This window comes from Rousettus aegyptiacus, unplaced genomic scaffold (assembly GCF_014176215.1).
Source record: "Rousettus aegyptiacus isolate mRouAeg1 unplaced genomic scaffold, mRouAeg1.p scaffold_m13_p_9, whole genome shotgun sequence".
Lineage (NCBI taxonomy): Eukaryota > Metazoa > Chordata > Mammalia > Chiroptera > Pteropodidae > Rousettus > Rousettus aegyptiacus.
In genome coordinates, this window is record NW_023416312.1 from 68,133,061 (window position 1) to 68,157,481 (window position 24,421).

The 24,421-nt window shown below is 37.4% G+C and overlaps 1 protein-coding gene across 2 annotated transcripts in view; it reads right to left on the reverse strand.

The window, feature by feature from the left end:
- Positions 1-624: 624 nt before the first annotated feature.
- LHFPL1 (LHFPL tetraspan subfamily member 1) overlaps positions 625-24,421 on the reverse strand; it is a 51,230-nt gene continuing 27,433 nt past the window's right edge. For both annotated transcript variants that reach the window (XM_036227230.1, XM_036227229.1), the window contains one exon: positions 625-1,082. In XM_036227230.1, the coding sequence (XP_036083123.1) occupies positions 901-1,082 (182 nt within the window). In that variant the 3' untranslated portion in view covers positions 625-900. The remainder of the gene's footprint in view (positions 1,083-24,421) is intronic.

Consider the following 24,421-nt stretch of genomic DNA (forward strand, 5'->3'; position numbering starts at 1 on the left):
AAAAGGCCACTGACTATTTCCTAGCTAATAAAAATGAATTGATAGAAATTTCGATAAGAAGCCAGCAGAAACATCCTTGTCATCATCATAAAATCATGTTTATTGAGTGTACAATAAATGTATTATCTGCTCAGAACATTTAATGAACAACCTTTATCAATAAAGGACTAGGGAATACTTGCCACTATATTTAATCCCAGTCACCCAGCCTGAACACCAAATGAACTCTTATGAATATTCTAAAGTACATTGAGGAAGGGGTCTCAGACCATAAACAAGTATCCTTGGTTAGTGTTTTCCTTACTAGGACTCACCCTCCCACAACTTTCCCCACAACTGGAAATGAAAAGAATTAGGAGAAAAGAGGAATAGTAATATACAGTCCCGAGAAAGTCACAAAAATTTGAGTAGTGGCACTCCATAGATATTTGGAGATGGCAATAAATACTGGAAAGAGGGCCATAGGAATGGAATGGTAGGAACCATCCCTGCCCATCTCCTGGTCCCTCCCTCCATAAGTGTTCCCACCCAGCCTTAACGCTTTGGGTTAAGTGGCAAACAGGAACTACGGAACTCTGGTGAGCTGCTTGATTGTGCAGTTACCTTTCAAGTGAGGATATTTTCATTATTTTGCATAAAGGTGTACTTTGGGACCTGGGAGCTATTGGGTACTCACCAGATATGTAAACATCTGAGAGAATTATTGTTCTCGATGGATTTTGTAAGTAGCCATTGACCCACTGGCTTAAGGGAAACTGAAATGAATGACTAGTGAGTTAAACAGCATGTAACACTAGGCTACATTACTGACAGGTGGATGACAATTGGCCTAGTCTTAGTACCTATTTTTAAAGCTCCATTTCCTCCTCTTTCACACTTTCTCTGATCTTCTGCCAATGCTTAAAGTTTGAGGCAGTGGTCAAGCTCCACGGCATAAGAATTGGTGTTCCTCATGATACTCTCCACCAACATGACAGGCTTGGGATTTCTTACAGCAAAGCAAGAAAGCCAGGTACAAATCAACATGGCTGTAGCTGCTCCACCTCCAGCACAGTAATAAGCCCAGCCAAGGCGACAGGTACCTGTAGAAACAGGGACAGTGACATGAGTGTTGTACACATGAAGGCTAAAGTGAGAGTAGGAAGCAGTGAATGCAACTGGATTTCCTGTGTTCTCCCTTCCTCCCTTGCTGATGGCTGGTATTTGCTTTAGCAAGAGATTATAAATTTTTACTCTGTTATAGTATGAACCTGGGGGTGGTGTGACTGGTGGTTATCCTAATGACAATGATGACAAGAACAACCTGTTCATGTCAAGAACTATGATAAAGTCCTTAGAAATACATACATTTATCATTATAATAACAATATGAGATAGATACTCTTATTATCCTTGTTTTGTATGTGCAAGATGAAGCAACCAAGGTACAAGTTAAGTTAATAGTAAAAAATCACACAGCTAGAAAGTAGTAGAGTTGGGATATAAACCCTGGCTCATCTTGACTCTAGAACTTCATACATTTTACCACACTCATATGCTACAGTACATGGACTATTTTCAAAGGACTATATCCTTCATCATCAGGAGTTCTGACAAGCAAAACCATATCCCTTGCCCCTTACTCCATGACTCTAACCTAACCTAACTTTTCAACATTTAGGGAGGCAATATGCATTGGAACCAAGGCCAAACTTCTAAGGGGGTAGTTTCAGTTTTAAGAGTAATGGAAAAGGTCACCTGCTCAAAAAATTCACCATACTACCTGCCACTCTATCAGATGTAGAGTCTTTCATGTAAAATATTTGTGTTTTTTTTTTCAGAAAAAATTTCCTCAGAAAATTTTCCTTTGGAAAATGTCAATGCCCAGAGAAAGAAAGAGAGCTATTATTTTCCCAGGGATCAGAGTAACAACTAACTGTGAAAAAATCCAGTGCTTAAGCAAACAGAATTCTAGAAATTTAGATGTCCAGTGGTGCAAAATTGCAGAGGAGTCCTGGGAAAAGAGGTAATCAGAAACCTTCATCTTCCTTACAGTCTTGCACAAACTTAGTCTCAACTACAGTCCGTCAGTTACAGATGTCAAGACTGATCTTCGTAACAATTTTTTAATAATGAATTATTTCTGTTCACATGGTGCCCAGTGAGCTTTATCTTTTCTTCTTTTAATTAACTGCTTGGCATACCATACAAAGAATCTAAGATGGCTCCAAGTTAGGCTGCTTTGCTTTTCTGTTCAGGCCAGGCTAATTTATCTCAAATTTTCCACCTCAGAAATAGTCTTTTTCCCACTATGTCATCATTCATGCTATCTTTCCTCCCAGAAACATATTCCTTTTATTCACTAATTCATATCTTTCTCAGAACATTATGTAGGAAATATATCTTCAATCCGACCCTCTCCCCATTTCCAGGAAGCCTTCCCAGATTAACTTCAATGGGCTAAAGTCACCTCGACCAATTAGCCCTCTAGGAATTTGTCTGTATACCCTTATATGACTGTGCATTTTGGATAAAACATTGGGAGGAAGATTTGTATATAACATACTTTTTCATCTGCACTTTACCCCCTTGATTCTTGACTCAACAGTAAAGATGTATTTCTCTATTTCTTGAATGCTTCCTGTGCTCTGTCAATAGTGGGTGCTCAATATGCATCATTTAGCCTAACAATACTTCAAACACGAGTATACTGGCATTTTCAACCCTCAACACCCAAATTTATGGCTTAAATTTTGAATTAGAGTCATAAAACCAGCTATAGTAGCATAATGTTTCTTTCTGTAATTTGCTGTGGTCATTCCCACCATAAGCCCTATGCACATTCTGTTCCTTCTGCCTAATATGCTTAGTTCATATGCACCTGTATACATACACTTTCCACCATTCTCTTTGCCTAGTTAATGTTCAATAATTTTTTCGAGATCAGCTCAATCATTAATTCCTCAATGAAGACTCCTCTGACCTCCCTAAGTCAAATTCCCCCGTCAATCACCCTCATTAGCACTGTGTACTTTTCCTTTTGTACTTGAATGAATGAGTGAATCCCTTATCCCCTCCTATGGCAAGTGTAAAATCTTAGTTCAGAGGAGATAGTACTTTATCTATAGACTGTAACAGTCATAACTTCCTGATGTCCCATGGCCTCACCCAATGTGATGATGAAAGTCAGAGTACAGTAGCTATGGAAGCAATGTAATCTTAAGAGAGATAGGTCTAATTTGAAAGACAAGTCTTCTTAAATAAAGAGATTTAACTATCTACAACATGGCTTCAACATGAATAATAATGGTGGAAGTCTGGGAAGAGTAAATTAAAGCATATCATATTCAGGCAAGCAACCTCCACCTTGTTGCACCTCCCCTTAGACACACATTCATTCACTCATTAAAAGTAGAAAGTTTTATATAATGATTTGGGTTTCACAGAATTGAAAACTCTAGAGATAGGCAAGTCTTTAACTTCTGCCATCCTTTGGAGGAAGGCTGCAGACTTTACTGCCTCTACTATACAAACAGGAATTTGAAGCTCAGTTGACAGTCCTAGGAATGATCTTGGAAGAAGACAGGTAGAGAGGTAGAGGCAGGGATACATATCAAGTATCATTACTCTGAATATGGTGCCCTCTACTGCCATTTTCTTCTTACAGAATTCTTCACCTATAAGCCACAAAGAGGGGGCTCCTAAATCAATTTGTAATAGATTCACCTGAGCTTCTTCCCTAGTCCTTCCAACCAAAATTTCCTGTGCTCATATGGCAGAGAAGACAGGAGCCAACTCTGGAGTGGGCCCACTGTCAGGCAACTTCCTCCTCTCTGGTATGTTCCCAATATAGTCTAGACAAGGCATCAGAAGTCTTATTATTTTTCTTCAGTCACTTAACATGTCATCCCTTTTTTAGAGTAGCAATGATATTCCTATTAGGTACATGCACTCTGGAACCAGGGAAAGACTTATTTCTGTACATAAAAGGAATAACTGCAAAGAATGCCATTACCCCAAAGACCTAAGCAGGAATAAAGCTGACAGAATGGGTAGCTCCAGAGTAAAAGGCTGGCTAGAAAGATCTCAATAAACCTTATTGCAATTAACCAGGCATCGCTGGAGTGAGTCAACACCAAAGTGTTCTCATTGCCACTCCAAATACACTCCCTCACAGAGACTTCTAATATGCCACTGAATAGTATCTAAGTCCCAGGTTGCTACCACACAGGAATCCAGGAAGAAACAGAGGAAATATATCTTTAATCCAACCCTCACCTCACAACCCTACCTGTTATCTGCTTAAGGGAATACAGAAGTTACATCACTAGCATTTTAAAAGGGAAAAAAAGCAAACCTAAGAACCACATTTCCAGGTTGGGAGCTTCTGTCAGTACTTATCTACTCCACAAAAAGCTTGGAAACTGGTCTTGTGGCCTATAGAAGAACTTGTATTTTCTGTGGAAGGCTGCAAAATTAGGGAGCAGGGGCAATGAACTACCACACTTTATTTCTAATCACCTTTCAGTGAACTATCACCAATCCTGAAATCTTATTCCTTGAAGTACTATTAATCCTTCTATTCATTTCACAAATGATTATTAAGTCCCAACTATGTGCCAGACATTTTAAAAACACCATCTGATTTGCTTCCCACAACAGCCATGATTATTTCTATTTACAGTTGAGGAAACTGAGTCTCAGAGAAGTAAATTACTTTGCCAACTTATAAGCGTCAGAGCTAACATTTGAATGCTGGGAGTGAAAGTCTATGTTCATTTATTTCAACTATGCCAGGAGAATCAAGCCAAGAGAACAAGTATGGCCCAAATTTTACGGAAAAATATAATGCCTTTAACTAATCACTTCACCTTTTAAGGTCTCAATCTCCTTTGTTTAAGTGAAGGTAATTTTACTGAGAGATTTTAAAAAGTCCCTTACAATTCAAATTTTCCATTCTACTAGGAATATGATAAAAGCTTTAAGAGGGAAATGAATAAAAATCCACAGAGCATCCAGGGAAAAATAAACGACTTATAGCTGAGAGAATTCAGGCTTAGGTAAGGTTTTATAGAGGAGATAGTTTTTCAATTTAGTGGGCATTGTAGTCAGTGAGGGTGGTTGTTATGAGCAAAGTTATATAAGTGAGAAATTAGAACACATTTTAGAAACAACTGAAAGTTTAGCAAAACAGAATTGAATCTTCTCCCTTAAGAACAACTGTGTGTTGTTTCTTATTGACCTGGAAAGCTTACGGGAACTGGGGCATGACAGACTTGAGCATTCTAGTATACTAGTACCCAGGAAAGTTGGGTAAGGTCTAGGAGAGAGATCTCATAAGGATTGAGGAGGAAGCATTGATTCCCTGGGAGTCAGAAGACTGAAATCTTTGAAGAAATCTCTTAACCCTCACTAGACCTCAGCTATCTCACCCTTAAAATTGGATAAAACAGCTAAGTGCTTGTCTAAAGACAGAGCAATAGGACCAGGTAAGCTCTTGAGATCCTTTTCAGAAATAGCCAGGCTTTCTGCTGCCTTGCCTTTCAGGCTGAATGCATCAACTCCAAGACTCAATGCTAGAATTGTTTGAGGGTCTATGTTTTCAGAAAATACTGCAGCAAGCTGACATTGAATCTGGAGATTGTGTGTGTGTGTGTGTGTGTGTGTGTGTGTATGTGAAGAGAAAGATTGGATGACAAGATAGGAGGAGAGAAGAGGTCCTAACTACAAATTAGCTTTATGCAAAGATTCTGGATGAGCCCCAAGATAAGTCTGTTCCTTTTCATGCTCTTCTTTATCATTTCTAACACACTATCGTGAGTCATTCTATCCCAGTGTTGAATTTGCTATGACAAGATTCCTCATAAAAGTTATTAAATCATCACTCAGTAGTGGGCCTGACATTTAAATCAAGACGTTGCTTTTATTTCAAATTGGTTTGGAGTTTGACTCTACTTTAATTCAGCATTAACTTGTGTTATTACGTCTTTGCTATTTAGAGAACGAATTGTCACCAGATGCTGTTTAAACTGACCCTCTTCCCTAGAGCCCCAGCCCTATCCCCTTCAGACATATGGTGCCTGGCCAGCTGTCAATGGATCATTCTGAGCTACTGGGAGAAGTTAGGACAAACCTATGCTTTTGGTGGGGCTTAGCATTTGTGTAGGTGTCAGAGTTGTGGATAATAGTAGAAAAGATTCTGAAGAGACTGACAGAGGGGGTCTCTCTGCAAGGGACATGTTCAGAATACCAGTTTAGAAGCCAAGAATGCCAAAGAATTAATGCAAAGAAAGGAGTTCTCCTTGGAGGAGGAGGGAAAAGGTATAAAAAGAGAGTGAGTCTACTTTGGGAGACAGTTTGACAGTTTCTTATAAAACTAAACATATCAATACCATATGATCCAGCTATGAAAACACATCCACACAAAAACCTGCTCACAGATGTTTCTTAGCAACTGCATTTATAATTGACAACCAAGATGTCCTTCAGTAGGTGGATGGATAAATGAAATATGGTACTCCAAAAAATGGAGTATTATTCAGAGCTTTAAAAAGAAATGAACAATCAAGACATGAAAAGACATGGAGGATCCATAAATGCATATTAGTAAGTGAAAGAAGGCAATTTGAAATGGCTATACACTGTACAATTCTAACTGCATGTCATTCTGGAAAACACAAAACTGTGAAGACAGTACAAGGATCAGTGGTTGCCATGAGTTGGGAGGTGTGGTGAGGGATGAATAGGCAGAGCACAGAAGATTGTTAGAGCAGTGGAAACACTGTGCATGATTTTACAATGATGGATACATGTCATTATATATTTGTCTAAACCCATAGAATGTACAACACCAAGAGTAAATTCTAAGGTAAATTGTGGACTTTGGGTAATTATGAGGTGCCAATGTAGGTTCATAAGTTATAACAAATGTACCTCCCTCATGCAGGATACTGATAATAGGGAGTCTGAGCATGTGTGGAAACAATGGGAATATAGAAAATCATTGTAACTTCCCCTCAATATTGCTGTTAATCTCAAATTCCTTTAAAGTCTTAATAAACAAGAGAGAGTGAGGTAAGTCTGTTGGGTTTCTCAAGGCTTCATCAGATAGAAGTCTAGGCCCCTGAAAGTTTGGAGGAAGAGACAAGGAAGTAGGGATATAGCAAGCACATAATGACCACTAACACCTGCAAAACTGACTAGGTTAGATAAAACATAATGGAACTTTTGGATATATAAAGTTTTGATTTGAGATATATATATATCAGGACCATGAGAGGTGAGTATATTCCTGTATAAAGGTGAGATCCAAATTCTAGGAACTTGTAGAGTCAGGATGTTGGGAGGTGGTTCAGGTAGAATACAAGGGAACAATATTAACATTTGTTTTTTCATCTAATATACTTCAATAACCAGGGAATTTGAGATACTGCTCTAGACTTAGATAGGGAAAATAAGGGAAAGAGTGACCCTATAGATGGAGGAAGACCTGCAATGGGAACGAGCATATTGCCTTCAACCTCACTACCCAGAGCAGAAGGACAGAATAGATATGTAGAAATGTCTGTCTGGTAGCCACCTGGGGGGCTTTCACAGCCTTCATCATATCAAACTAGGCTGCTTGCACTGGCCCTGGTGGCAAGACCTTCAGCTACAAAGCCAGTTAAGATTTTTTTGAATTCTATGGTACAGAAAGAGAGGGGAAGGAATAAAGAGAGATCAAGGAAGAGAAAAAGACCAAAGGAGGGTCAATTCATTAGTTGGAAGTGGAAGAAGAGAAGAAAGGCAGGAGTTATGTTTAGAGAATATTAGAAGATTAGAATGCTAAAGAATGTAGAGCTAAGATCTTTGGAAACATGGCAAAGTGAGAGACATCCCCAGATCTCTCCCCTAGAAACAACAATAAGCTGAACAACTAAAACTCAACAACAAAAACAAAAAAAAAAACCCACACTGCACACCAGCACATCTGAGTGTGGGATCTGTGCATAAGAGCTACCACAGGTCAGAACCCCTGGAGTCCGGTTATAGACTGGGAGAAATAAAGAAGCTACCTCTCCCAGCCCCAGGAGCTCCCTGAAGGAGGAGGGGGAGGGAAGAAGAAACAGCAAGGTCATTCGGTGAGTTCCCTGAACAGCCTGGCCTGGGAAAGTTGTGAGCTCCCCGTGGCCCGGGGGTGGCAGAGCTCAGTCATCAGGGCAGAAAGCAGAGAAGAGGCCAGCAGAGAAACAACAGTTGGTTTTAACAACTGCAGTTACAAAGCAGAGGCTGAGCCTCAGCCCACAACCCTCAACCCAGAGGGCCCCTCCTCCCATACCCTCAGAGACTAATCATTGCAGAGTCCCAAGGGAATCCAAGCAAATGCTACAAAACTGTTGCTAACACTAACAGGGACTGAAACTGAGGGTAGTGAGTGTGATTAAATACCTAACAGAAAATAAAAAGGCATTTTTAAAACTTTATATAAAGCAGGGATCCAAGAGGCTTAGATGCTACCTACTGGAAACAAAGAAGAAAAGTGCTTTCTTTGCAACAGGCTAAAGAGAGACCTTTATAAAATAAATCTTTCTGGGAAAAAAAAGCAGAATATATATCCATCAATGCCCAAGAGCAGAAATAGTTCATTAAACACCATGAACAACAAAGGTACAGGGCAGTTCAGAAAAAAAAAGAGAGAAAAATTTCCAGAAAATAACTTACAGACATAAAAATATACAACTTAAATGACAAAGATTCAGGATGGTGCTATGAAAAAATTCAGTGAGTTCAGAAATGAGTCATATCAACAATTTTAGAAATTGAAAAAACAAGTAGAGGAGCCGAGCAAGGAGATCAAAACCCTCAAAGAGAACATAATCAATCTTCTGGAGGTAAAAAAAACAAAAACAAAAAACAAAAACAAAACAAAACAAAACAAACAAACAAAAACACTGTAAGAGTTAAAAAATGAAATAGCAAGCTTGGAAAATAGAGTTGACCAAAAGGAGGAAAGGATCCATGATGTCGAAGACAGAAATCTAGAAATAAATCAAAAGGAAGGAGAGAGAAACTGAAAAATGAAAAATAATGAAAGATAAATTCAAGAACTATCTGATACCATCGGGAGAGGAAACATAAGAAAAATGGGCATTATCAAAGGTGAGGAAAAGGAACAGGGATTAGAAAGCATTTTCAGACAAATACTTAACGAGATTTCCAAAATCTAAGGAATGAGCTGGAACTTGAACTTCAAGAAGTCAATAACACCCAATTATTTCAACCCAAAAAGGTCTTCACCAAGATACATTGTACTAAAATTATCAAAAATCAATGAAAAGGACAGAATTCTCAGGGCAGCCAGGGAGAAAAAAAATGGTAACTTATAAAGGTTAATGCCATTAGATTATCCTCGGACTTCTCAGTGCAAACCTTACAACCAGAAAGGAATGGAATCAAATATTTAAACTATTAAGTAAAAGGAACTACCAGCCTAGAATAATGTATTCAGCTAATCTCTACTGTAGATATGAAGGAGAAATTTAATTAAGACTTTTTCACACATACAAAAATTGAAGGAATTCTCCACGATGGGCCTCCACTACAGGAAATACTGAAAAGGGTCAGTTCACCTAAAACAAATGACAACAACAAAAATACATAACTAGGAGTAAAGTGACTATCATGCAAGTAGAAGCAGAGGAGTTCAGTCCTTACTAAGAACAGGGCATTATAGCTTAAATAATAAGAAGAGAATTGTTATAACAAGTTAGCAATGAACATTCAGCATACATAGAGACAAATTGAGATAACAATGAATGAAAAGGGGGGAATTAAAAAATTCAAATTCACAAAGGGGAATGGAGATAAGGCATGCACAGAGGAAAACAGATGACTATATATATATATATATATATATATATATATATATCATATTCATAATGGTAACCACACAACAAAGATTCAGAACCAAAGTATATAACATGAAACAAGAAGGACCAGAGAGAAAAACCATAAAGATAATCAAATTAAAGAAAACAGAACACAAGGACAAGGAAGCAGTGGAAACACCAAGCTACCAGAAAACAAAAGATAAAATGGCTATAAGAAGACCTCATTTTTCAATATACAACCTAAATGTAATTGGATTGAAGCCAGCAATAAAAAGGCACAGAGTTGCAGAATGGATCAAAACACAAAACTCAACCATATGCTGCCTCCAAGAGACACATCTAAGCTCCAAAGACAAATAAAGACTCAAATTAAAGGGTGGAAAATGATACTTCAAGCAAATGGCATTCAGAGAAGAGCAGGAGCAATGTTACTAATATCAGATGAAATGAACTTCAAAATAAAAAAAGTAAAGAAAGATACTGAAGAACACTTCATAATGATAAAGAGAATCATGCATCAAAGTCATAAAATTTATTAATATCTTTGCTTTCAATCAGGGAGCCCTGAAATATGTAAACCAATTACTAACAGAAGGAAAGGGAGAAATAGATCAAAACACTATCACAATAGGGGTCCCAAATATCTTACTGACGGATATGGACATATCATCTGAACAGAAAATCAATAAGGAAATAACATCCTTAAATGACATATTAGACCAACTGGACATAACTGACATTTACAGAGCTTTCCATTCCAAAATAGTTGCATACGCATTCTTCTTTAGTGCACATGGAACATTCTCAAAAATTGACCACATAATTGGAAACTAAAGATAGCCTCGAAAGATATTACAGTTTTGAAATCATACCAACCACATTCTCTAATCATAATGCTTTGAAACTAGAGATGAACTGCAAAAGGAAAGTGGAAGAACCACAAATGCATGGAGATTAAACAACATGCTACTGAAGAATAACTGGGTCAGAAAATAAATAAAAAGAGAGATTAAGAGATACATAGAAATGAATGATAATGATAGTATAACATATCAAAACTTTTGGGAGATGGCAAAAGTGGTAATAAGAGGAAAGTTCAATCATTACGGGCCAATCTCCAGAAACATGAACAATTCCAAATAAACGACCTAATGCTTCATCTTAAAAAGTTAGAAAAGGCAAAACAAATGAAGCCTAAAGCCAGCAGAAGAAAAAATAATCAAAATTAGAGCAAATATAAATGAAATTGAAAACAAAAAAACAATAGGAAAAAATAAATACAACAAAGAGATGGTTCTTTGAGAAGGTTAATACAATTGACAAACCACTGGCTAGACTCGCTAAAGGAAAAAAAGAGAAAGAACACAAATAAACAAAATCATAAACAAAAGAGGGAAATTAGGACTGAAATCACAGAAATACAAAGGATCTTACAAGAATACTATGGAAAAGTATATAACGTCAAATATAATAACCTAGAAGAAATGGACCAGTACTTAGAAAAATACTATCAACCTAGACTGAATCAAGAGATCTAGAAAATCTAAATAGGCCACTCAGCCTTATGGAAATTGAAACAATCATCAAAAACCTACAAAAAGTAAATGTTCAGGACCAGATGGCTTCACCAGTGAATTCTACCAAGCATTCAAAGATTTAATACCTATTCTATTCAAATTTTTCCAAAAAAATTGAAGAGGAGGCTATACTTTCCAACTCATTTCATGAAGCCAATATTATTCTGATGTCAAAATCTGGTAAAGATAACACACAAACACAAAAAAACTACAGACCAATATCTCTCATGAACACAGATGCAAAAATCCTAAATAAGTTACTAGCGAACCAAATACAGCAACATATTAAAGATTATATACCATTATCAAGTGGGCTTCATTCCAGAGGCACAGGGATGGTTCATCATATGCAAATCGATTAATGTGATACACAGCACATAAAAAAAATTTTTAAAGAATCATATGATCATATCAATAGATGCAGAAAAAACCTTTGACAAGATACAGCATCCATTTATGATCAAAATACTTAACAAAATTGGTATAGAAGGAAAGTGCCTTAACATAATAAAGGCCATCTATGACAAGCCTTCAAGCCAACATTATAGTTAATGGTGAAAAACTAAAAATCTTCCCTCTAAGATCAGGAATAAGGAAAGACTGTCCACTATTGTCACTGTTATTCAATATAACATTGGAGGTCCTAGCAAGTGCAATCAGACAAGAGAAAGAAATAAAAGGCATCCAAATAGGAAACAAAGAACTCAAACTGTCACTATTTGCGGATGACTTGATTCTCTATATATAAAACCCTAAAGACTCCGTAAGAACACTACTAGAAACAATAAACAAATACAGTAAAGTCTCTGGATACAAAATCGACATTCAAAAATCCATAGCGTTCCTATACTCTAATAATGAAGTGTCAGAAAAAAGTGGAAAAAATAATTCCCTTTGCAATTGTAACAACAACAACAACAAAATAAAATACATAGGAATTGATTTAATGAAACATGTGAAGGACCTATATAATGAAAACTATAAGATCCTATTAAAATAAAACAAAGAAGATACAAAGAAATGGAAAGATATTCTGTGTTCTCGCACTGGAAGAATCAACATAGTTAAAATGGCCATATTACCTAAAGCATTATACAGAATTAATGCAATCCTCATTAAAATTCCATTAGCAGTTGTTAAATAAATAGAACAAAAAAATCATCAAATTTAAATGGAATCATAAAAGACCCTGAAATCCCAAGGCCATCCTGAGAAAAAAAGACGAGGCTGGAGGGATCACTCTGCCCAACTTCAAATTATACTACAATGTGACAATATTCCAAATGGCATGGTATTGGCAGCAAAACAGACACACGGACCAGTAGAACAGAATTAAGAGTCCAGAAATAAACCCATATTTACATGGGCAAACAATATTTGAGAAAAAAACAGCCGAAAACGTATAGTGGAGAAAGGGAAACCTCTTTAATAAAAGGTACTGGGAAAACTGGAAAGCCACCTGCAGAAGAATGAAACTGAACTGTTGTCTATCACCACACACAAATATTAACTCATAATGGATTAAGGACCTGGATATAAGACCTGAAACAATAAAATGCAAAGAAGAAAACTTAGGAACTAAACTCAAGAACCTTGGACTTAAAAAGGATTTTATGAATTTGACCTCAAAAGCAAGGGAAGTAAAAGCAAAAATAAATGAATGGGACTACATCAAACTAAAAAGCTTCTATTCGGCAAAAGAAATTATCAACAAGGTAAACCATCTGAATGGGAAAATACATCGGCAAGCAACACCTCAGATAAGGGCCTAAAATCCAAAATATACAACAATTCCTTGCAACTCAATAGCAACAACAAATAAGACAAATGATCCAATCAAAAAATTGGCAAAGGACCTGAACAGACACTTCTCCCTAGAGGACATACAATGGGCAACAAACATTTGAAAAGATGCTCAACATCACTAGCTATTAGGGTAATGCAAATCAAAAGCACAATGAGATACCATCTCACACCTGTTAGAATAGCTATAATCAACAGGGCAAGTAATAACAAATGCAGGAGAGGATGCGGAGAAAAAGAAAACTTCATGTACTGCTGGTGGGACTGCAAATTGGTACAGCCGCTATGGAAAACAGTATGTGGGCTCCTCAAAATCTAAGAATTTATCTACCATATGATCCAGCAATCCCTCTACTGGGTATTTACCCCAAAGACTTGAAAACCTGTATTCAACAAAGATATTTGCACATTGATGTTCATAGCAGCATTATTCACAGTGACTGGGACCTGGGAGCAACCGAAGTGTTCTATGATAGTGATTGACTAAAGAAGCTGTGGTACATATATACAATGGAATATTACTCAGCCATAAGAAGAGATAAAATACTGCCATTTGTGACTACATGGATAGACCTCAAGATAATCATGCTGAGTGAAATAAACAAAAACAAAAAAGTTGAAAATCACAGGATATCACTTATATGTGGGATATAAACCTAAAAACAACAAATGAGCAGGACAAACAGAGATTCATGGACATGGACTATAGACTGGTGGTTACCAGAGGACTATAGACTAGTGGTTACTAGTGGGGTGGGTGAGGAGGGGGAAAGTAGACAGGGTAAAGGGGATCAAATATAGGGAAATGGGGGAGGGTAAAGTGGGTAAAGGGGATCAAATATATGATAGCTGAAGAAAACTGGACTTTGGGTGGTAAACACGCAATAAAATATACAGATGTTAATTTATAATGTATACCTGAATGTTATATAATTGTATTAACCGATGTTGCCCCAATAAACTTAATAAAAATTAAATTAATTTAAATTTAATTAGATTAATTAAATTAAATTTAAAAACAAAATATAAAAAAGATAAAGAATGTAGTACTCTGGGACTGAGGAGTAGAGAGACTAAGCTTTTCAACAGACCTTTTCATAATGAGGGTGTCATTATTTTGCAAAGCAGACCCAGCTCAGGAAAACCAGCTGTTTCTTCCATTATTACAACACCACTTAGGCTTATGAAACCAGAGATGCAACTCAACTCCCAAACTGCTGTTTGGTGTGCATGGTTGAGGGGAGGAAGAAGGTGGGTTGTTATTTGCTTACTCAACATATTTTTACCTCAGGGATCTGAATTTTGTGTTAAATAGGTAGCAGGGCTTTGGAAGAAGCTGGTGGCCCCATCTATTCAGATAGATACTGCTGAATTTAGGGTCTCCATAGGCAGCAGCATATAAATATTTTCAATATAGCCAAGTTAAATAAGCACAGAATTTTCTCTGTTAGATTCTGTACAGGTGAATGGAATACTTGTCAAAGGTAAAGTAAAGCAACTAATTCAATGGTAATTTCCAAATGCCCTACTTCTCATACCCCACTACAGTCTCCAGTAAAAATAAAATTTCCAAACCCATGAGAACAGCCATCTTCTCACTCTCCAGACTGGGCATACATGTCAACAGGAGCCCAGATTGGAGACCCAGAACCTACTGAAGATTCAAGGAGCCTGTCAGGCTTCTTTGCCAGAGAAGGAAAAAATAATCCTCTGAAAACTTCAGTACTTCAAGTAAACATGTTATTTCTATTAGTCATAATTTGGCTCAGTCAGGTATGCTAGGAAGGTAAGATATTCTGAGTTGCCAACTCCATCTTGATCCAACTCAATGTTCTAAGGGGTAAGAGCAGAACAGAGTACTTATTAGAAAACTAGGGTAGCATTTAGTAAAGAGTTAGATCCTCATAGTACAGAGACACCCTGATTTGGGTGGTTTTTCCTTTATACACACTTTTGTTAAACAAATTGATTCTTTCTAATCAAATCTTCCCCACCACTGTTGAGCATTTGCTTCTGACCTATCCTCATACTTTGTCAACAGGTCTTTCTTTTTAATATCATCTCTAACATAGCTAGCCAGAATTTTAACTACTCTGTTCATCTTCTTCATTGTGGCACAGGGGGAGAAACCATGTCTCAGGCCAATTTAAACTGTGCTTCTGGGCTTTTTCCAAAATTGACCCCCACTTGCCACTGAAAAAACTCCAAGCCACTCTGTGTTGTCCTTTTTACAGCCCTTTATCTACACTTGGGACAGCTTTCTAGAAGAGCTTTGGGAACTGCTCTAGACTGGATGTCTGTGTCCCCCCAAGTTCTTAAGTTAAATCCTAATCCACTATGTGTTGGCATTTGAAAGTAGGGCTTTTGGAAGGTGATTAGATTATGAGACTCCATAAATGGGATTACTGCTCTTATAAACGAGACTCCAGAAAGCTCCCTTGCCCCCTTCTGCCATGTGAGAACACAGAGAGAAGATGGCTATCTATGAATCAGAAAGCAGTTTCTCACCAGATACTGATTCTGCTGGCACCTTGACCTTGGACATCCTAGCCTCCAAATTTGTGAGAAAAACATTTTTTGTTGTTTATAAATCACCCAGTCTTTGGTATTTCTCATAGCAGTCCAAATGGATTAAGACAAGCAGTCTCCCCAAAGAGATAGGTCAAAACCCAGCTAAACAAGTATTGGAACTCTGACTCCACATGAGCTCTCTAAGACTCTTGGCCTCTAAGAAACTGGTCCCTCTCTTCTTAGCATCTGCTTAATAGGATACTGCTCACATCCATTTGAAATTTCTTAGCTAATTAAATATAGAACTGAAATAGTAATAGTTAATATTTTTCAAATGCATCCATGTGCCAAGCACTGTGGCACATGGATGCATTTGAAAAATATTAACTATTAACTTTAGAACAGTCCTTAGAACAGTTATAAGGACTGTTCTAAAGTCCTTAGAACATGTCTAAGGACTTTACTGTGGTAAAGTCCTTAGACATGTTCTCACATAGGTAAGATCAACAAACCAGATCAATGAAAGGGACTCAGTGACAGAAGTGGAACAAGTAAAAACAGTGTGACAAGTGCTATGACATAGAGTGATACAAGGATATAGATGAGGGGCATTAAATCCAGTTTAAAGGAGGCAGAGAATTTTCAAGGAAAAGCAGAAAGTTAACTAGGTGAGGAAGTGGAGAAGAGTATTACTAATAAAGGGAAGAACACATGTAAGGTTGCAAAGGTTTGAAGGAACATGGTATTTTCAGGGTGGCTGGCAAGAGCAGCAGCTTAAGTGGTGAAGAATCCCTATAGGCCATGCTAGGGAATCCAAACTTTATCCTAAAGGCAGTGGGGAATCATTGCTAAAGAATAGGAATGGCATCAGATTCATTTTTTGAAATATCACTTTGAACACAGAATGAGAGTCAGATCAAGGGAGTGGTATGCAATACCTTTGGGAATAGTGAGAGAATCAGGGGCTATTTTCTGTAAACCAGATGAAAATGGATACTAAAGAAAAGAAGGTAGATTCTAGAGTTCTCATTCTGTGCCTTAGCTAGCAGTATTTATTTGTTCTAATGATTGACATCATTAGAGTTTAGGATTGACATTATTATGGTAGTATTTGTTAGATGTGTGTGTGTGTGTGTGTGTACGTACACACATATAGACAATGTCTCCTCAAACTGGAAGTTCCTTGAAGACTATATTCTTGGATTATTTGAATTATGTACAGTGCCTCATTCAGGATCTTATATACAGTAGGTGTCCAGGACATGCTTATTGAATGACTATTATCTGCTGCTTTCGACACAGTTTTCAAATACTTCTGAATGCAAGAAGGCCAGACCTGGCAAGCGGACCTATTTCAGGACTCAGGAATGAGTACACCCTCTTCAAGCAATTGACTTAGCCCTATACCAGCAACACCAACTTTGAGAATCAGCTGTTTCCATCCATGCTTCATTGGTCAGCAAATATAAACCACAGAGACTTTCCTGGGGCCCAAGTTCCCTGAGTAATAACCAATGCCACAAATAATGCCACCTAATATGTATATAGTGCTTTATAATTTATAAGAAACTTTCATCATCCATTATCTCATTTATTCTTTATCATTTGTTGTATTCACTCATCAAGTCCCAGACACAGGCAGGGATATTGTTATAGACAAAGCAATCAAGCAGCCAGATGAAGTTTTTGACCAGGGGTCCTACTTATAAAGTAGAGACTTGGCTAGGCCTATGTGTGCTCAGGAAGTCACGTGGTGCAGGGAAAAGAGCCTAGGATGAGGGTTACAGGGAACTGTATTTAAAACCATGCCTTGTCATTTACAAACTGAAACTCTGGGCAAGTCACTTAACGTTCCTAAGTTTCAGCTTCTCCATGAGTAAAATGGAAGTGACACCACCTACCTCACAGAGCAGCTGTGAAGGTCAAATGAGATGACCTAGAACAGTACCAAGAATGATCAATATTTCGTTGGCTCCTTTTGCTCTCAGCTAAAGGCCTTTTAACTAGTCCACTAATTCCCAAAAATGTCTGGAGAGAACTTGAAAGTACAGAATTTTGGCCTTGCTCCAGATCTGCGAAATTATTATCTCTGAGAAGAGGGCCCAGATAATTTTGATGCACAGTTCACTGGGGAATCACCTGAACCAGCATATATCCTTAGCTTAAACTGGTCTACCGTTTAGATGAAAAGTGAAAGGAGATCAATATTTATTGAGAACCTACATTTGGTTAATGCAATGCTAAGAGCTTTACTGGAAAGATGTATTTGTATGCAATTTCTCCCAATTCACCTGGGTGGCACTTGGCGAAGATGGTTTAAAAAGTTATATGACAGAGTACACAGATGTATATTTTCACCCCTGTAAGTCTAACTTTGCCAGAGAACTGCTTCTAGGATGTACAGGAGTTGTTCTTGGTTTTCCTTTTGGTTCCTGCCCTTGAAACACATTTTATTTTATTAAAAAACCTTCTGGTTCAGTCTAACCTAGAATAATCATCATCATAATAATAACAGTTATTCTTAACATTTACTGAGTGCAGTAGGACCTGTATTAAATGTTTTAGATATATTATTTAATTTAATCCTAATGAAAGCCTTGTGAAATGGATGCTGCAGTATTAACACCCCCATTTAAAAAACATGATGTCTATTTTTAAACAAAGGCTTAGGATACAGTATCATTCCAGAGTAGATAGGGAAGACAAACGCTCACCAAAGGTGACGTGAACAAAGAAAGCTGATGCTGAGGTGTATAGAAGGAAATAGAGTGAAGGAAACAAAAACAAGGAAATTAAGCGTGAATCACATTCTTTGATCTGAGGACCCGAGGTGGGACTGAGAAAGCAGCATAGAACAGAATGAATTCTCCTAACTTTACTGCCATCTTGTGGTGACCCGATGTATATACAGACAACTAGTTCTCAATTCTGCATTCATTGTTTCAGTCAGTGAGCCTTCTAGACATTCTGCAAGGCTCTGAGTGGGGAAATAAGGCCATATAAAGCAGAGGACCTGCTTTTGAGATCTTTTTAGAGCCTTGTCTCCCTCAGAAGTCACAAGCTGGAAGTCACCTTAAGGAAAAACTACTATAGGGGTAGGTGGACTGTTTCAGGAAAGGCAGAAATATTTATAAGTTCATAAATTTTTGTATTCAAAATAAAAATAACTTAGCATTCCATGGATGTATAGAGTCTCATTATTTTAAGTTTTTCACTATTTTGAATATAAGATGGTCAATGGGAAAACTGGCACTCAATTTTAGGCAATAAAATAATAGGGAGGAAAATACACCAGTTTATCAGCTTTCTTAGTTTTTTAATCCCTTATGCATGTAGGGCATTGTTTTTGTAAAGCACATTTATGTGTTGCTTTCTCATTTCAGGGCTAAAACAAACCCTAGAGATAGATAAAGTCATCCTCACTTTAGTCATGGGGAAATAGGCTTAATGAACTGAAATCTATATGTGGAATCAAAAAAAAGCGCCAAAGTCATAAAAAATAGAGAGCAAAAGGGTGATTACAAGGGGTTTGTGGGTATTGGGGGAAGGACAGATGTTATTAAATGGTACAAACTTGCAGTGCGTAGTAAATAAGCCTTAAAGATCTAATGCACTGTATAATGGGTATAGACAACAATATTGTACTATAGTCATCAAACTTGTGAAGAGACTAGAACTTAATTATTCCAATCACCAAAAAAAATTGATTACATATGTAATGTGATAGATGTGCTAACTATCACTACAATGGCAATCATATTACATATATAAATGTATCAAATTAACACATTGTACATCTTAAATTTATATAATGCTATATGTCAAATATATTTTTATTCTTTTTAAAAAAATTTTATTATCAGTTTCAAGTATACGTACATTGCTTAGACATTTATATAGTTTATAAAATGATTCTTCTAATTGACCTTTCTCTCCACCTTGGCATTACATTAATGTTAACTGTATTCCCTAAGCCATGCTCCCCATTCCTTTGACCATCTATCAACTACTAATTTGTACTTTTTTTAACTCTTCACAAACAAAAAGACTTGGATATGGTCACACAGTAAGATGGCAACGGAGAGCACCAAAGAGTGCCAAGCACCAGAGATACGCAGTTGAATTAAACTGCTCCCTGACCCACAGATTCCATTCTGCCTTCTCTAGCTTAGCCCAGCTTCTCCTCTGGAGGGAGTCTCCTCCTGGTGTGGGCTAGAGGGATAACTGAAAAACCTTAAGCAACAGTTGAGCCACAAGTTTTCTAGAAAGACTCATTGCCCAGGGTATGCTAGCTGATGATGCTTAATGGATGAGTTACTCTTGGTAATCCCCTTGGCAGACTCCTATCCCTCACCTCCATGGGTGAGTGATATTAAAAGGCTCCTTTCCATTAGGAGGGTTGCCTGAAATAGATTGATTTATTTATTTTTTTCAGTATTCTTCTGGTACATGCTAGACTGAACAAATAGAAAAATATAAAATTAGATCAAAGGCCACACCCTAAATGTAGGCAGGTCACAACAGGGACCTAGGTAGGTATCTGGGATCCATGGTTGCTCATCAGTCTCCTTCAATAAAATCTATATAAAAACAGGGAAACCAAAGGTCAGAGTGGAAAAGTAATATGCCCAAGCAAGCTTAGAGAAATTAAAACCTAGCTGTCTTTATACCCAAGCCAAGGCTGTTTCCACCACACTCTGCTGCCCCTCTGTGGACATGGGAACACATTGAGCTACCTCATTGTGCTCTGATTAGCACAAGAAAACAGTCTATAATGAAGGAAACTAACAGAGAGGAAGGTAACAGGAAATGCCTGGAAACTGAACCCACAACAGATAAACCCAGAGTTTCTGTAAAAGGCTATGAACTGGCAAGAATGAGGAAATGATGGGAGAGCAAAGGAAATTAGCCTCTGAGAGAGGAAACACAGAGAGCACACAAAAGAGCTGTGGGTAGCTTCTTCCACAGTCCTTTATCAAGTTCAATGGGTTTTCCCTCCCAGTAGCCAAGTCTGAGGCATCCTGGGCTGACTACCTACTAACAGCAAGTTACATATAGTGGACCCTATTGTGCCAAATGCTTTGTATGTGTGTATTACTTAATCTTTTCAATAACCTTATGGAGAGATATATTTTTATGAATTCTAATTAACGAAGACACAGGGGGGTTAAATAGTTGTGTGCCTGGAGACACACAACTAGTAAGTGGTAGGGTTCAAATTTGAAACCAGGTTTTTCTATCATTAATTTGTGTTTTCATCCATCATGCTATATAGTAGGTCCTTGCTGTAATAGTTTTTTTTCCTGAAAACTACTGAGAACATTTTCATTTCAACAACTGGTATCAGTTATAATGATATAATGATGATGATAGTGCCAGACAGCTACTATTGACTGGTTACTGAGTGTTTTGCATATGTGATATCATTTAATGCTCACAACAGCTTGGGTAGCAGTAAGTTCTCAAATGCCCAAGGTCACAGAACCAAGGATAATGTTATGCTAAAGCTCACTCTTACCACTAGTCAATCCTTCAATGGGTTCTCCTCTGGCTTTCACTGTTCTTGATGCCAGTTAGAGGCTTGATGAAGAATAAGTAGGAGGAGGAGTTAAATATATCAACTTAGTGTTAGACTGAGAAGGATTCATTTGTGTGAGATCGAGTTCACGAAATTTTCATTTGATACCCAGAGTCCAATTAACAACCATAGAAACACCTTTTTCAGCTTCAATCTTTCGTTTACTTAATAAAATTAAAGTATGAGAAAGTATGCACTTGACAGAGCTATTGCTGGTAGGCTTTGTCTAACTTTCCCCATCTTACTGAATGGTTGATTCACTCAACAAACAAATATTGGATTGCCACTGAGCAGCATCTACAGTGTGTGAGAGTCAGGAAGCTAGTCACAATCCCCTAGTTTGGGGCCTTGAAAAAGTCACCTGCCTTGAAACTGGCCCACCTTCTTAAACCATATACAAGAATAAACTCAAAATGCATTAAGGACTTAAATGTAAGACCCAAAACCATAAAACTTCTAGAAGAAAACATAAGCAGTAAACTCTTTCATATTGCTATTAATAATTTCTTTTGTGATATATCTTCTCAGGCAAGGGAACAAAAGAAAAATTAAACAAATATGACTACACCAAACTAAAAAGTTTTTGCACAGCAAAAGAAACCATCATCAACAAAAAAAGGACAATGTACTGAAGCGGATAAGATATTTGCTTATAATACATCTAATAAGAGGTTAATATCCAAAATTTATAAAGAACTCATACAAGTCAACAACAACAACAAAAAGAATACAATTAAAAACTGGGCAGAACACCTGAACAGATATTTTTCTAAAGAGGAAGGCCAATAGACATATGAAAAAATGTACAAGATCACTAATAATAAGAGAGATATAAATTAACACCACAATGAGATATCACCTCACACGTGTCAGAACAGCTATCATCAATAAATCAAAAAAATAATGTTTTGGTGAGGATATGGAGAAAAGAGAACCCTTGTACATTGTTAATGGGATTGCAAATTCATATAGCTACTGTGGAAAACAGTTTTGAGGTTCCTCAAGAAATTAAAAATAGATTGACCTTGTGACCCAGCAATTGCACTTCAGGGTACTTACCCATTGAAAACCAAAACAATAATTTGTAAAGATCTATGCATCCCTATGCTCATGGCAGCACTATTCACAATAGCCAAGATATGGAAGCAACCTAAATTCCCATCAACAGACTATTGGATAAAGAAATTACAGTGTGTGTGTGTGTGTGTGTGTGTGTGTGTACACACACACACACAAGGGAATATTACTCAGCCATAAAAATGAAATCCTACCATTTGCAACAGCATGGATGGATCTAGAGGTCATTATGCTCAGTAAAATAAGTCAGACAGAGAAAGATAAAGACTATATTATATCACTTACATGTGGAATCTAAGGAATAAAAAGAACAAACTAATAGAAACAGACTGAGAAATATAAGGGACAATATGATATGGCTAGAGGGGTGGGGGATTAGGGGCTGGGAGAAAGGGGTGAAGGTTTAAGAAAGTACAAATTAGTAGTTAATAGATGGTCACTGGGATGGAGAGCACAGCAGAGAGAATGCAGTTAGCATTAATGTAATGGCTAGGTGTAGAGCCAAAGGAGAGAAAGAGCAATCAAGGGGATCATTTTATAAACTATATAAATATCTAACCAATGTACTGTATACTTAAAACTAATAATAAAATAAAATTAGTACTACTAGTAATATAATTAATAAAAAAATATGCTAAGTAAAAGAGGCCGAACACAAAAGTCACATATTATATGATTTCATTTATATGAAAAGTTCAGAATAAGCAAATCTATATTGACCATGGTTGCTAGGAGCTGGGCAAAGGGTAAATGGAGAGTAACTTCTAATGGGTAAAGGGTTTATTTTGGGAGTTATGAAAATATTCTGGAATTGAATAGTGGTGATGATTGCACAAACTTGTGAATATACTAAAAACCACTAATTAAATACTTTAAAGGGGAAAATTTTATGTTATGTGCATTATATATTTAAAAAGGTATTTTTAAAGTAAAATTACAGGTCTAACAACCAAGTATGAGAAATATGCTAAATCTTCAGCTTTCTGTACCTCAACTAGCAAAACCAGTAGCTTGCTTCCCTTTTCTCTGCACTTGACGCATCTCTATAGCCCTTCCCTCATGTTGTGTTTGTACAGTGAACAACTCCTTTCCCAAAAACAGGCTAAGTGAGACTAAAAAAAAAAGCATCTAAGGCAACAGAGAAAAAAGGAAGTAATGGAGCATAAGCTGTAAGTAATGGGTGGCCTCATTGTTCCAAAATCTCTCCTACAATTGAGAATACTCAAGGAACCTAGATATTTCCCCTCTCATTCTCTTCTATCATTGTAGGTTAAGAAAATATTTTGAAGTGTTTTAATTATAAGTCTAATCTGTTCAAATTCACAATAGCGAACTTAAGCCATTTGAGAGTTGGCAATCATATAAGAGTCAAGAATTACTTCTAGGTCCTTCTGAAACATGGCAGAGTGAGAAAAGTCCTGAAATCTGTCACCTTGAAACAACAATAAGCTGAACATTTAAAACTCAACAAAAAATACCCAAACTGCACACTAGCACATCTGAGCATGGGATCTGGGCATAAGAGCTACAACAGGTCAGAACCCTGGGTGTCAGGCGGTGGACTTGGAGAAATAAAGAAGCTGCCTCTCATAGCCACCAGAGATCCTTGCAGGAGGAGGGAGAGGGGTGAAGGTGCAGAGACTTCCCTGATCAGCCTGTGTGGAAGTGTCGGGACTTTCCTACGAAGCCTACAGCAGGGCTCAGTCATCAGGCAGAAAGCAGAGAATAGGGATGGGAAATCAACAATAGTTGATTTTTACTGGTCCTGGTTGAAAAACTGAGGCTGAGCCACAGCCCCCAAACCCCAACCCAGAGGGTCCCTCCTCCCATACCCTCTGAGACTTAACACTGCGGAGACCCAGGGGAATCTGAGCGAACACTACCGAAACTGTTGCTAACACTGACAGGGACTGAAACTGAAAATAGCAAGTGTGATTAAATATCTACAAGAAAATTAAAGACATTTAGCCTTTATATAAACCAAGGATCCACAAGGCTTAGATGTTACCTACTGGAAACCAAAAGAA